Source organism: Ovis aries, chromosome 18 (genome assembly GCF_016772045.2).
Source record: "Ovis aries strain OAR_USU_Benz2616 breed Rambouillet chromosome 18, ARS-UI_Ramb_v3.0, whole genome shotgun sequence".
Lineage (NCBI taxonomy): Eukaryota > Metazoa > Chordata > Mammalia > Artiodactyla > Bovidae > Ovis > Ovis aries.
Genome location: NC_056071.1, coordinates 42040809 through 42055329, shown reverse-complemented (window position 1 = coordinate 42055329; position 14521 = coordinate 42040809). Strand labels below are relative to the sequence as shown.

General features: G+C 45.6%; 1 protein-coding gene across 9 annotated transcripts in view; it reads right to left on the bottom strand.

Annotated features, from left to right (window-relative positions):
- Positions 1-6558: 6558 nt before the first annotated feature.
- The window catches only part of NPAS3 (neuronal PAS domain protein 3), a 966851-nt gene continuing 958888 nt past the window's right edge, over positions 6559-14521 (bottom strand). For 7 of the 9 annotated variants that reach the window (XM_060401793.1, XM_060401796.1, XM_060401797.1 and 4 more), the window contains 2 exons: positions 13038-13162; positions 6559-11045 (listed from right to left, as the gene is read on the bottom strand). In XM_060401793.1, the coding sequence (XP_060257776.1) occupies positions 9661-11045; positions 13038-13162 (1510 nt within the window). In that variant the 3' untranslated portion in view covers positions 6559-9660. The remainder of the gene's footprint in view (positions 11046-13037; positions 13163-14521) is intronic. The other 2 variants (XM_060401794.1, XM_060401798.1) reach the window with 1 other exon arrangement.

Below are 14521 nucleotides of genomic sequence, written 5' to 3'. Positions count from 1 at the left end.
AAGTGGTTTAGACCCGAACATTCTGAGCACTTCTGTTTCCTGACTCAAATGGAGACTTGAGCAAGGGATTTACACCTGTTCTGAGTTCCATCCCCACTGCCACTCACCTATTCCAACTGAAGAAGGGAGCTATAGAACAGGGCCCAAGCTTGATGCATACATATCATCATTATTTTAAAAAGGGGCACATTCTTGCATGGCTGTTACTTCTTTGACTTTCAGAGACTTTTTTCCCCCTTTTTCTGTATTAGTATTGCCTGAAATGGAATAAACCTTCCATCTGGTTTTTATCTTCCAAATAAGATCTTTTCAAAGGAGCTTCTTTGGGGGAGTCCGGAATAATTAATTCTCTCCCCCTCCATCTTTCTCAATGCATTTAATTTGAACTTTCTTAATGAAAACTCATCTCTCATAAACGCTGGGTTGGCCCATTTTGCATGTGCCTGCTCTGTCCTGCTTTGAATGATGTGTAAATAAGAGGCAATCTGGTGATGAGTTTTGCTTGTGTGGTGCGGAAGGGTGGAGAGGGAGGAGGGTTTGATGAATAGAGGCAACCAGAAAATGTACTTGATAATAACATGGCCATGATTGATGTTGTAATTCCTGAAAAATTATCATTGTGATATAATTATTTGTTTATGAACTGTGCCCTGAGACTCCCAAGTTTGTGATTATTCATGGCACAGATAAAACTCTAAAGTCAATAATTCATCAAGGGTATAATGGTTGTGTTTGGGGGGAGGTAGGGGATTCACGGGAATATTGCATCCTGTTTCTGACACTTCCGCTGTAAATCTAAGAACTCTTTCAGTACAAGGAAGAGCCACCTCCTTGCCCTCTGCTCCTTTTTTTTCCCCCCTTAAAGTGGCTTTAGAGATTTGCATATATTATTTTTAAAACAAATTAATTTTATCCCAGAAAATTTTCAACAGAGGAACATTATCTGGGTCACTCCTGTTGGTGTATCTCGTGGCTGTCAGTGGAGAAATGAACAGGACGAAAACAACTGTGCTTTGTCCCCAGGAAAGTACAAGACAATCTTACACTAATCACTTTGATTTTGGTCCATGAAAGGAGGTCCAAAAGGAGGTCTACCCATTTTCAGAAAGTTGATGAGTTTGGCCTCATGATTTATATTCGACTTTCGAGTGGATGATTTTACACGTACATATCAGCGATCTTGGCATCTTGCCCCAGTTGTGCTCCTGTGACATGGCTGGTGGGGTAGTTTCTTTAATTCTTTCCATTTCCTTCTCTTGGTTGTTTTTTCCCTGCCTCAGTTTATTCACAAGAGAGTAACCCACTGGGGATTTGTTACGGATGCATTATGTGCTTCTATCCCAGGGTTCCGATCCCCTGGAGAAAGGAATAGCTACCCACTCTAGTATTCTTGCTTGGAGAATCCCATGGACAGAGGAGCCTGGCAGGCTACAGTTCATGGGGTGGCAAAAGAGTTGGACATGAATGACTAACGCTTTCACTTTCAGAGTTCACAAAGGTTGGGGCCAGGTCGCTCCTCTCTAGCGGGGCTGGGTGAAGATGTCTTGCAGAGTACATAGAGGATAATGAAAATAAGCAATGTTTTCACAGGGACAGAGCCTTGCTCACCTTCCATGCCTCAGGAATGAGGGAACTTCTTTCCTTAAACTGCTTTTCCCCTAAGAACATGCTAGCATTACATGAGAGCTATATACATATTGGAGGTGGAGACCTACCTTATCAAAGCTTTGTGAAAAGACCAAGGTGTTCTGGTTGACTAGAGGCTCAAGATGAAATAGCAATTTGGTTTGGCTGCTAAGAAGTGACTTTAGGTTCAGTCTGTTTTCATTAAAAGCTCAGAGTCCTGAGCAGGAGCTGTAATAGGACTTGTAGCCCAGGCAGGCACCAAACAACATCTGGAGCCCTGTGATTGACCCAGGGTGCCATGTTTTAAAGGGGGCTGTTATGGGTTGAATAGCGTCCTCCAGAGACTTGATGTCTAACCCCTTGCAGCTCAGCATGTGGCCTTAATGCCATTTCCTTCTCAGGGAAGGGTCATTGCAGGTGCAATTAATTAAGATGAGGTCCTGTGGGTGCAGGGTGGGCTCTAATCCAATATGACTGGTGTCCTTATCGGGAAAGGAGAGACGGACCTGGTGGAGAGAACTCCATATGAAGATGCAATGACAGGGAGACGATGGCCCAGTGATGGGGAGGCAGAGATCAGAGTGGTGTGTCATGGAATGCGCAGGAGGGCTGGTCCCCAGCAGAAAGTAGGAGAGAAGCAAGGAGCAGATTCTCCATCAGAGCCCTTCAGAAGGAATCAAGCTGCGTGACACCTTGAATTCAGACTTCAGGTCTTCAGAATTGGGAGAGAATAAATTACTGGTGTTTGGAGCCAGCACCCAGTTGGTGGCCGTAAGCTGGCCCTAGGAAACCAGTATGGGGGCCCTGACAGATCCTGGTGCACCCAGATGAGGGTGAGCTGGAGGAGCCATGAAAAGTACCGGTGACAGTTACCCTAGAGATTTACTGAAACTCTGACATCCATCTTCACCTATTTGGAAACCACTCAGATGGTAGAGGGTTGAGATTTAGTCTGTGTAACTCCAGAGGGAAGGTTTCAGTTCAACACCTTCCAAGTATGTTAATCCATAAGGCCGGAGGGACCCTCACCACTAGAATTAGGGAGGTGTGATTTCTACATGAGAGAGTTTGTCTCGGTTGCTAAGAGTCTCTGGATGATGACTGAGTTTAGATAGCTCACTGCTCATCTGTGAGGGTACCCTATTAAGGGATACCTTCTGGTGAATCTAAGATCCGCTGGTCTAGCTGTCCACGGGCTGTGATGTCAGAGTTTACTAAGTCAGTTATTAACTGCATGGGCTCTTTCCTCTTCCTCCTTTCTTTCTTCGTGGTACCTGACTTACTCTTGAATACAGATTAAGTAGTATTGTGGATGCACACACATCCTCCAACCATGGACTACCCAAGAAGGCAGGGATGAATGAACTCACTGCCTTATCCGTTTCGCCATTCCTTTCTTGGTGGAAACTCAAAGCCATCCTGCCAAACCACATGGACATTTCTCACAGAATCTCTGTCTCTTGACAAGTCATGTTTCATCCTGATTTTTCAATGTGTCTTCATCCATCAGTGTTCAGTAGATCTTCACCGAGCCAAGACTATTCATAAATCATTGAGCTAGGCTGTGGAGGATACATGAAAATGAACAAGCCATGATTTGTGTCTGTGGTGAATCTACCAGGTCAGCCCCATTCTTTACAATGGTTTCCTAGGAGATACAGAAAAGCGGAAGCATCTAAGGGTGTTAACTTACCTTAGCATCCTAGAATTGTTTCTTAAGCCTGCTAGTTGTCATCATTCTTTGGGAATCATGCTCATGAACAAGATTTGCTTTTTTTCATTACATGATATGAAACATTAGCAAAGCTATTCTTCCTTCTCTCCCAAGTCCTTCACTCTTCCTAATTTTTGAACCTGGATAACAATCTTCTTGGCTTAAATAGACTCTCTTCTGGGCTTGAAAATATACATGATCTCTTACATTCAATGCAATGCATAGGCCAATGTGGTTTCAAATTGTTTTAAATATGGTTAACATAAATATGTTTGTATCAGTTCAGTTCAGTCACTCAGTCGTGTCTGGCTCTTTGCGACCCATGAATTGCAGCACGTCAGGCTCCCTGTCCATCACCAACTCCCGGAGTTCACTCAGACTCATGTCCATCGAGTCAGTGATGCCATCCAGCCATCTCATCTCTGTTGTCCCCTTCTCCTCCTGCCCCCAATCCCTCCCAGCATCAGAGTCTTTTCCAATGAGTCAACTCTTCACATGAGGTGGCCAAAGTACTGCAGTTTCAGCTTTAGCATCATTTCTTCCAAAGAAATCCCAGGGTTGATCTCCTTCAGAATGGATTGGTTGGATCTCCTTGCAGTCCAAGGGACTCTCAAGAGTCTTCTCCAACACCACAGTTCAAATGCATCAATTCTTTGGTGCTCAGCTTTCTTCACAGTCCAACTCTCACATCCATACATGACCGCAGGAAAAACCATAGCCTTGACTAGATGGACCTTTGTTGGCAAAGTAATGTCTCTGCTTTTGAATATGCTATCTAGGTTGGTCATTACTTTACTTCCAAGTAGTAAGCATCTTTTAATTTCATGGCTGCAGTCACCATCTGCAGTGATTTTGGAGCTCCCAAAAATAAAGTCTGACACTATTTCCACTGTTTCCCCATCTATTTCCCATGAAGCGATGGGACCAGATGCCATGATCTTCGTTTTCTGAATGTTGAGCTTTAAGCCAACCTTTTCACTCTCCACTTTCACTTTCTTCAAGAGGCTTTTCAGTTCCTCTTCACTTTCTGCCTTAAGGGTGGTGTCATCTGCATATCTGAGGTTATTGATATTTCTCCCAGCAAGCTTGATTCCAGCTTGTGCTTCTTCCAGCCCAGCGTTTCTCATGATGTGCTCTGCATGTAAGTTAAATAAGCACGAGTACCCAAAGATGGGTAAGAGTTATAGTCCAAAAGGACTAACTAGATCTTTTTTTTTTTTTTAATTTATTTGACTACACTGAGTCTTAGTTGCCACATTCAGGATCTTTATTTGTGGCCTGGGGACTATTAGTTTTGGCCCCTGGAATCTAGTTCCCTGAGCAGGGGATTGAACCTGGGCCCCTTGCATTGGGAGTATGCAGTCTTGGCCACTGGACCACCAAAGAAGTCCCCTAAGACCAGTTTCTTTATGCTCAACTGAATGCATGTCTTCCCTCTTGCCCTGCTTGCTACTCTATGTTATTCTTGTTCCTCATTGTCAAGTAAATAAGTAGTGGTATCAGTTGGGAAGAAGAGATACAGAGAGCTGGCCTTAGATCCCTGCTCTGTCCATTACTTGCACACTGAAGCCTTGACAAAGTGGCTTGCTGCCAGCCCAGTGAGGGAAGCGTTCCTGGGGGAGCTTCTGGGGAGCTCAGAGCTCCCATTCGGCTGGCAGCCGCTTGGCTGGGGAAGTGGCAGGCAGGGCTGCCTCACTGTCAGGGGTCTGTGCCCAGAGCTCACTTCCTCTTTTTTTTGGCTAAGAAATGTTCTTTATTTCATTGTGACAGACTTTTAGCATGGGTGGGTATAAATAAAGGACAGGAAACTTGATACTAAGGATGCTTGAGCTTGTAAGAATCCAGGATTTCTACCATTTCTATTGCAGAAGCTCCAAATATTGTGAGGGTTTCAATTCACCCATCACTAGTCTGACTTCCCCTTTTCAACTCCCAACTGCTGCTAGCTCCAGATCTCAGGGCTGAAGGAGTGTTCAGAATTAAAGGGTTATAGCCAACCAGCTTCATTACTGGGCCAACAGAGAGTCAGCCCTCTGCCTTGGTAAACCCTCCCCATGCAAAGCTCTGGAAGCCACAACTCACAGCTAAGTGCCAGCTCCGTCCACATCTTGAGAGAGAGTGCCTTGGATAAGCTGGCTTCAACACTCACTGTCTGTTCAGGATTGTGTTTCCAGCTGCATCCATTTGTTTGCTTCTCAATCTTGCTCTACTAAATTCTGACTCTCAAGAGCAAAAGGGAAAGATACATTTTGGCAAAGTAATTGAGAGAACCCAGTTCTGTACTCTCAGTCACTGTCTTCCTATTTCTAAGTACTTATTTCCAGGGATCCAGAAAGGGCCTACTGAAGAGATCTAGAGACCCACAACCATAACCACATTACCATATCCACCAGTCTGACGCAATTCTCCATTAACCAAAAGTGCCCTTGAATTGGCAAATGTCACTGGAGACTCAAAGTAGGACCTGATATTTATAATAGTTGGGAGATTTTGGACAAAGTATTTACCTTTTCTTTCCGCTCAACCCATCCATGTCTTCATTTTCTGGAGTGCACAGACTTAACAGGTGACCCACCTGCATCCTTAATTTTTAGGTAACAGCTGAAGTTTTTTCCCTTTGTGTATTTTTTGGAGTTAGCCAGCTGACCTGCCTCAAAGCGGGACAGGCTGGGTGCTGACCTACCCAATAACACAGCACAATCATGACTGACTTGGCTTGTCTGGAGAAAGAAAATACATATTTAGTATAAAGAGAAGCTATAAGCAATGGAACAGTTGGTTATACATTACAGCTTGTAATAAATGAAAATACCGAGTGCATTTTGAATGATTAATGTATGAAAACTGTCACCACTTACTCTGCATTAATCAAGAAAAAAATGCACACTTCCCATAGTGGTTAATGTTGCAGGCCTGTTGTTCAGCTTTGATAATGTGCATAGCAATGCTCATATGACAATGAGTTTGGGTAGCTGAAAATTTAGGATGGTTGCACGTTTGGTGTAGTATTTGGATTAGCATCTTAATCTGTGCCTTGTCAGCCTCATTGGTACACAAGCTATGCATTTTGTCCAAAACTAGCAAAAATATGGATGCTTTAAATTTTTTTTCTTTTTTTTTTTTAAATCAAGAATAATGACCAAGGTACCTGCTTAAACAAATACTACCAGCATTCATTAGTTAGGATGGTTACATGTAAAAGAAATGATGCCAGATAGTAACAAATCCAAGAGAAGTTTATTATGAAAATGGCACCTGCGGATGAAAAATTAAGTTACATAAAGACAACCATGTATGTGACATGTATGAGAATCTACAAAAGTATAAAAAGAACCCTGTTGTAAATGAAGTATGTACATTTCTGATTTGCAGCATTATCAATGGTCAATGAAAAAAAATGTTTCAAAATAAGCCAGGCACTCAGGAAGTTAGGTCCGGGTTAGCTTCACACAAAACAAATGTACCATAGCTGTCGCTTTGTAACGTTTTAATTTTTTTATATATATATTGTAGAGTTGGTAACACTGCTAAGATTTTTACGAACAGAATATCCCTTTCCCCATTATTCAGCTACTTGGCACCAGTCTCCTCATAAAAGTTTTCATATATTTGTACAAGAAATAGTTAAAAACACAGACACAGTCTTCACAGGTAATGAAGTTTTTTTTTTTTTCATTTTGTAATTTTAACACTATGGATTTAGACAGCAGCTGTGATTATCTGTTAGTTTAAATCACCAGAAATCATTCTGACACAACACAGAAACATTTATAAAAGAAAGAAAAAAAAAACAACAGCTGTCTAGCTGTTCTTTGTAGCTGATAGGTGCGTTCCTTTGATTGTTCGATAGCTAGAGTAGAGCTTCCAAAATTAATCTTTAAATTTCATGATTGGCCTTCTTCACCTTCTAAAACTACTCAGATCCTTCAAGTAAGCACTCGCTATTAAATTTTGTGGCATTAAATTTCTTTTTTTTTGTTACTATTCCACAGTGGTTTGGGCCCAACTCATGGAATCAGAGGGCCAGGACGAATCCACGCAACACAGTGATATTCAAAGGACAGCCGAGTTACTCTATTAGCATTGCACACATAAACAAATATATATGACAGTTCTATAGTCCATCCCCCCCCTCCCCTTTTGTTTTTAAAAAATGTTGGTTGACCTTTGAAATAATTTTCTGTCTCACTGGTAAATTGCTTTATATATTGCTCCATCAGCCAACCTGGAAAGAAACCAAAGAAAAGCACCCACTGCTTATAGGTAGAGCACAAGGGACTCTGGGAATGTTAACAACTGAGGCTATATGGCATCAATTTATTTCATACATCTGAGCATTATTCTTCAGTGCATTGCGTGGCACTGCAGAAGAAAGAGTCGTACCCAGAATTCCGTTGTGGGAAAAAATGGCTCCATTAACCTTGAGCTAGTTAAGAGTCTTTTTATCTCTGAGAATGAAAAAGATTTGGGAGAAGTTGGGGTGGTGGGGAGACGAGGCAGGAAGAGGGGAGGCGAGAGAGAGGGAAAGAAAGGGGAGAGGTCAGGAGGATATACACCAGTAAAGCAACAGCGGGAATCTTAAGTGAAACGGAAGAGTCACAGGCAGTGGAAGCAGCATAGGGTGACGTTACAGAGGAAGGCCACCACACAAAAGTCACTAACCCCCAAGAATCACTGATTCACTAGGACTGCAGGAATGGGACTGTACCACTCCAGACTAGAGATAGAGCACAGAGAAGACAAAGGACAAAACAACTACATTAGCTTAGTATATACTGCATATAGAAACACACATGGAAACTGCAAGGGACTGACGGCCAAGGACACGTACACAGCGCACACATTACAGTTCTCACATCTGTTATTAGATGCCTTAACAAACAGCTGCCAAAAATGGAGTGGAAGAAGAATTAATACTTGACAGTCATTTGGAGTGTTTGACACTACACTGATTTCTGGCAACGAAGACAAAATAGGATATTTTTTTCCTTTTTCTTTTTTTTCTTTTTTTTTTTTTTAACTTAATGTGCAGTTTTCAGTTGCAGTTATCTGTTTGAAGCTTATTTTAACCCATTCATTAGTTTTCAACCTTACTGGTTCCAACCTAGATATCAAAGAACCAAAGGGGAAAAAAAAATCCATCAAATCAGTCCCCCAAAATACAAATACAACCTTCCTTTTTTTTTTAAGCAAGAAATGAAAAAAAAAAAACAAAACCAAACAAACCATGTTAAATATTTTTTCCTTCTTTTACTCTGAAGTGTTATTGAAGTTGTAAAAATTAGCCTCAGTTAGACTGAGAAAAGGAAAGAAAAAAAAGCTCAACAAAAGGCAGAATGTACCTAAACTGCTCCTCAAGTCAGTTTGATTGAGTTTTCCAAAAACCCTTTTAAAAAGGGCTTTCCTGACCCATTAAATTTAATGTGAGGCTATGTTTGTTAGTTGGGAGGTAAATTTTAAGTCCTGCAGCAAACGTTAATGAGGGCTTTGTCTTAACTAACCAAGGAGACTGCAGCAATGGACTCCAGACCAGGACAGAACACACTTTTTGTTTGTTTTTTCCAAAACCCAGCCCAGGAGCTGCATTTTGTATGAAGACATTACAGATTAATAAATGATAGCACCATGGTTTTAGAAATTAAGTTAATGTTTCAGTAATTAACATTTAGTCCAACTTTTTGTTTTTAAACATTCTAGTCACAGGCCAGAAATTAAGCTTAAGAACCCAAATTATTTTTATGTGCAAGTAAGAAAATCTTAAAATCTTAACCATAAAAAGAGAATTAAATTCTGCATAAAATTCTAAAATGCTATCCCCCTATTTTCAAAGGAATCAGGAACAGAAACAAAACACCACCCCATTTCATTTGACTTAGTCAAACAGGGCACATTGTTTATGCTTGTCTCTTTCAATCTTGATCATATCAAGATCTTTACGAAGAACACCCAATGGTTGTCACTTGAGAAATCTCTTGACCACAAGACTGAGTATTCTATGGCAGAGGCATATACACATGAAAGACATCTCAATAAAGATGCAAAAGAGAGCAAAACAACCCAACACACATCTCAGAAGAAGACAAAAGGGCAGGCAACCGGTCGTCTGACCCTCTGAAGGCCCCAAAAATAAAAAATATCTTTACAGGAAAGAATGAGTCCAGTGAAAGAAAGAAAAGGGGGTGGAACGGGGACCGTCGTGGCGAAGAGAAGATGCTGACCTGCTCGAATTCAAAGTGCTAGAATCAAAGGTCTAAACGAAAACGCCGACGATGCCTCCGGGGGCGGGCGGAGCCCCCCGCCAGGCCGCCAGGGGGCGCCGCTCAGTCCTCCTTGCGCTCCAGAGTCTGTGCCGCGTGGATGCCATTGCTGTAGACCGGGAAGGGCAGCGTGGAGAAGAGTCCCTCCGCCGTGGTGAACACGTTGCCGGCCGGCATCTGCGTCAGGCCGGCCGCGCTCACCGCGCCGCCGAACGGTCCCGACATGTTGAGCCGATGCACGTGGTGGTAGAGCATCTCCATGGGCGTCTTGGGGTCGAGGCCGAAGCCCGGGCTGTTAACGTCCACGAAGTTAACAGCGTGCGCGTTGGGCAGCAGGTTGCCTTGCATGGCCAGGGTCACCTCGGCGGGGGCGTAGCGGATGGTGCCCGTGGTGTAGACCCTCTGCGCGGCCGTGCTGGTGGCCGCCAGGGTCCCGGTCACCCTGTGCACCAGCGGCAGCACGACGTTGCCTGCCTGCAACCTCTGCAGAGCCTCCAGGTCCCCGGTGTACAGCAAGGAGTTGGCCGCGCCCGGACCACCCCCGCCGTTCCCGTTCCCGCTCCCGCCCCCGGGGTGCTTGTCCCGCGGGGACGCCGACAGCGGGGGCGACAGCGGGTCGGAGGCGACGGGGGCCAAGGCCGCGGGGGCCGACGTGCCGAACTGAGTCTTGCGGGCGGTGGCGGTGGCGGAGGATGAGGTGCCGTCGGCGCCGGGCGGGGTGAGGACCGAGTCCGGGATGGCCACGTGCAGCCCCCCGGCGCCCGCGCCGCCGCCCGGCGGGGACGGGAAGTGCTCGGAGCTGGGGGGCTTGGTCATGCTGTAGGGCGACTCGTTCCGGGAGATCTCCCGGTTGGGCGGGTAATTCCAGATGCTGCTGTCGTTGTCAAAGTTGATGGGTTCCGAGATCTCGGTCTTGATTTTGAGCACCGAGGCACTGTTGGGGGACGACAGCAGCCGCGGGGGCTCCACCAGGCCGGCGTCCAGTCCGCCCGGGCTCGACGCGCTGGACAGGCGCCGGCGGCTGGCGCTGCCGCCCTTCTGCCGTTTCCGCCGCTTCTTGCGCTTCTGGTGCTTGCTGGAGGCCTGCGCGCCCGCCTCACCCGCGCTGTCCGAGTCCTTGGCGCTGTCCGACGACAGAGACTCGCAGTCCTGCAGCCGCAGGTCCGACTCGCTCTCCACGTAGCCGCGCTCCACCTTGATCTGCATCCGGCCCAGCGCGCCGAAGCCGCCCCCGCCGCCGTCCTCGGCCGCCTTGGGGTTCTCAAAGTCCGAATGCTCGAAGCTGTCGTCGCTGTCGCGGCTGTCCGGGTTGCTGGAGCTGTGGCCGTCGTCATTGCAGTGCATGTCGTTGTCGCACGTGTTGCCTGACTTCTTGCGGTCGGGCTCCGGGTCTTCACTGTTCTCCGACTGGTTCCCCTTCTCGTCGGACTTGGAGTTCTCGTTGTCCTCTGTGTGGGGGGAGACACAGGAGATGTCAGGTTAGCAGCACAACGCGACCTCTCACCTGCGGGGGCGGGGGAGGGGAGGGGAGGGCTGGGTGTCTTGTCCCATCCTGAGCTGCTGCTCTCTCCACCACTTTGGAAACTTAAAGCCTTGGCTTTCTCTCTCTTGAGGACCGAGGTTATGGGGGCCCAGAGCACGAGCCCCATCACCTGGAGGCTTGCTCCAAATGCAGAATCCTAGGCGTCCACCCAGACCTACTGAATGGGATCCTTCATTTGAACAGGATCCACAGGTGATTATTAGCACCTTAACGTTTGAGAAGTTCTGCAAAAATGCGCAGGGAATCAGCGTGAATAACCTGGAATAAGGTGTCAGTGGCACAGGAAAATGATTTGCAAGGTGACCTCCCAAAGAGGTGTGCGTTTTCTACTGACAAATATTTGCTCCTTATCGAAAACCATAGTCTATTCCTAGAGTTGTTATTCTTCAGAGCACTGAATGTCATCTGATTTGTTTGTGTGTTTTATTTTTATTCTGTCTTTACCCCCAGCTGGAATACAAACTCCACAGGGCAGGGGAATTTTTGTCTTTTTGGTTCACTGCTATATACTGTATAAGTAAGGAGCAGAGATTGTCTGTTCTGGAACTCTGTCCTAGTGAATACCCTCAAATGAATGCAGAAAACTTATCAAGAGCCTCCTCACCTCCTCCTGCTTCCCTGGGGCTGTCTGGAGTAGAGGGATATGTGTTCACAGGAGCAGGTTCCCAATGGATGGGGCTTGTGGTGGGGGAGCCCTAGTCATCTGCCACACTTCAGGGGAGGATAGGTTTTCTTAGTAATATAACCTCAAAACATTTAGGGATGATGCTGATTTCATGGCTCTGCTACATGCTTTTGGATGGTAGCCTGGACTGGAACGCTTGGGCAAATCACGTCACTTACTCTGGCTTTCCTTTATTTAGCAGAAAAGGCTGGATTAGAAGGAATTTTTGCAGTTGTAAATTCTCTGAGTTATGTGCTCCCTGTAGAGGGGACTGGGGATTGGAGGAAAAGTAAATTTTTATGTTAACTTTTCTGTGTTCCAAAGAACTATTCAGTCTGCTTCCCAAAATAACTAGGAAAGGGAAAGCGTGGATTTATTCAGCATAGATTCAGAAAATGGCTAACAGTCCAGCACGCAGAAAGAGTCAGTTACTGATGCCATTGAGTATCCCACTTTAGGAGTTCCATTCCAGCTTGGTGAGCATGTGAATATTTGGGGCTCAAAGTCACAATCTGTCTTGGAGCAACAAAGATAGCCCTGCTGTCTGCTCTGGTAAAGAGGGTGGAGTTCGCTATGGGGTTAGGGCAGGGCTTCTTCTGTATGGAGGGCTGACATTAAATGATGGCTAAATCAGTCAGTCTCTGTATATTTGTGTGTGTGTGTATATATATATATATATACACCATAATATACCTATGTGTATTAATATATAACAACATGCATATATGTATATAGTTTTACATATTTATATACATGTATGTGTGTGTTAGTCACTCATTCCTGTCCAACTCTTTGGAATCCAGTGGACTATAGCCCACCAGGCTGCTTTGTCTAGGAATTCTCCAGGCCAGAATACTAGGGTGGGTTGCTTTCTCTGGGGGATCTTCCCAACCCAGGGATCAAACCGAGGTCTCTCGCATTGCAGGCAGATTCTTTACCATCTGAGCCACCAGGGAAGCCAGTATACGTGTATATATGTATATAATACCACATACCTAAAGGTGGGTGCTTTATATATATGCACATACATATATAATGTGTGCATATGTATGTAGTGGTATATAAGTATATATACATATGTGTGTTGAGAAAGGCTCAGTAATACCTTGATATGACTTCTCTATATAAAATTTGACCAGTTGTTTCATTCCGATGATGGCCCTCTGGCCGTTGCCCACCCCTCATGTTTGGAAAGGCAAGCCTTAATCGCAGAACATGGAGAAGTTGTAATACCTGTAATACCTGAGGTGTCTTTAGAGTCTGACTCAGAGTCGGAGGTCTCCGAGGACTCCGAAGTTTTCTCCGGCAGGTGGGGGAGCTGTGCGATGTCCATTGGAGTGTCCTTGTACTCCGGGTTGCTGTAGGGGAGGGAAGCGTTCATCAGGAGTGCACACACCCACTGGGGATGGCTTGCTTTTGACCATCCTTTTTCCACTTCCGTGCCCCAAACTTTGGGGAGCTCAGAGAGTTGGGAAGACTCACCATGAAATCATTTCTCAGCTCATCACGGGACTTCTATAGCAGCTTGGATTGCATGGGGGTACAGGTGCACTTGCTACAGCGATTGAATACCCAAATGCTACATGAAAGCCCCTGAAAAGCTTTTAAATAATCAGATACCGCTGGGGGCCAGGGAACTGTGCTGCTTAACATTCCACCCCGTCTCACACCTGGGGAAACAGAGGATGCGCAAAGTACCCTCAACTGTTCATCCCCCTGCCTCCTGGGCTCCTAATGAGGCCATCGTTTTAGTACCCTTGTGTTGGCTTCTTGATAGAGCTCCTCAGCTGTTCAGATGGCTCTGAGGCTATGTGTGTGTGGCAGGGTGGTGGCGGGGGTAGTGGGGGGCAGAGCCCCCAGCGCCTAACGCTCTGACAGATGCACAGGTGCACCTTGGGCTGCATGGATTATGGCTACTGAACTGTCAACACACCCATTACAATCACATTTTCATCTGCTCATGTGGTGTACACCTGTGGCTTGTTAGCTGAAATCTGATTGCAGTGGGGAGAGTCCCAGTGTGAGAGAGGCCCTAGCAGAATAGATCTAACCCCATCTGCACAAAAGTGCTTAATTTTTGTTCCATTGTTAATTCAGAAGAATGCCTCTCCTGGAAAAGGGAGTGTGTTTGGTCAGTCTGAGCTAGCGATCTTCACGAAATGCCACTCCAAAGCCAACCCAGCACCCAAGCAGGATAGGCTACCATAATCTGAAGGTTCAAGGAAATCCTCTTTCCTCCAAATGGAAAATGCCCTCTTCTGTCCTCCTGTTGATATCATGGCCGGCCAGCCAGACACCTACCATTGATGATTACTGGCTCCCTAGCTCATTTCTAGTGAAATTCCTGTATCAAAGAAGCACTGTTTCAGTAACTGCTCTACAATCACCAATATCCCCTGGGTGGGGAGGGGGGTGGCATTAATTCTCTAAGATAAATGATCGGGCATTTAGCATTTACTCCTTAGTGTGAATTAGCGTCAGCAGCAGAGCCTTCTCTAGCTGAGCCAAAGGTGGGAAGGTGGCCTTAACCCTTACGCAGTCTCTGTGATTCTACCACATGTTGTAAGGGCATAGGAAGAAGACTGGAGGAAATGACTGAAGTAATTTCAGAACAGGGAACTGCAAGCCTAGAGGGGGCCCAGCAGTGAGGGGCTCTGGCTAGGAGAGGGAGCAGGAAAATACTGCTTGGGGAGGAGCAAAGGATAAGAAGATGGGAG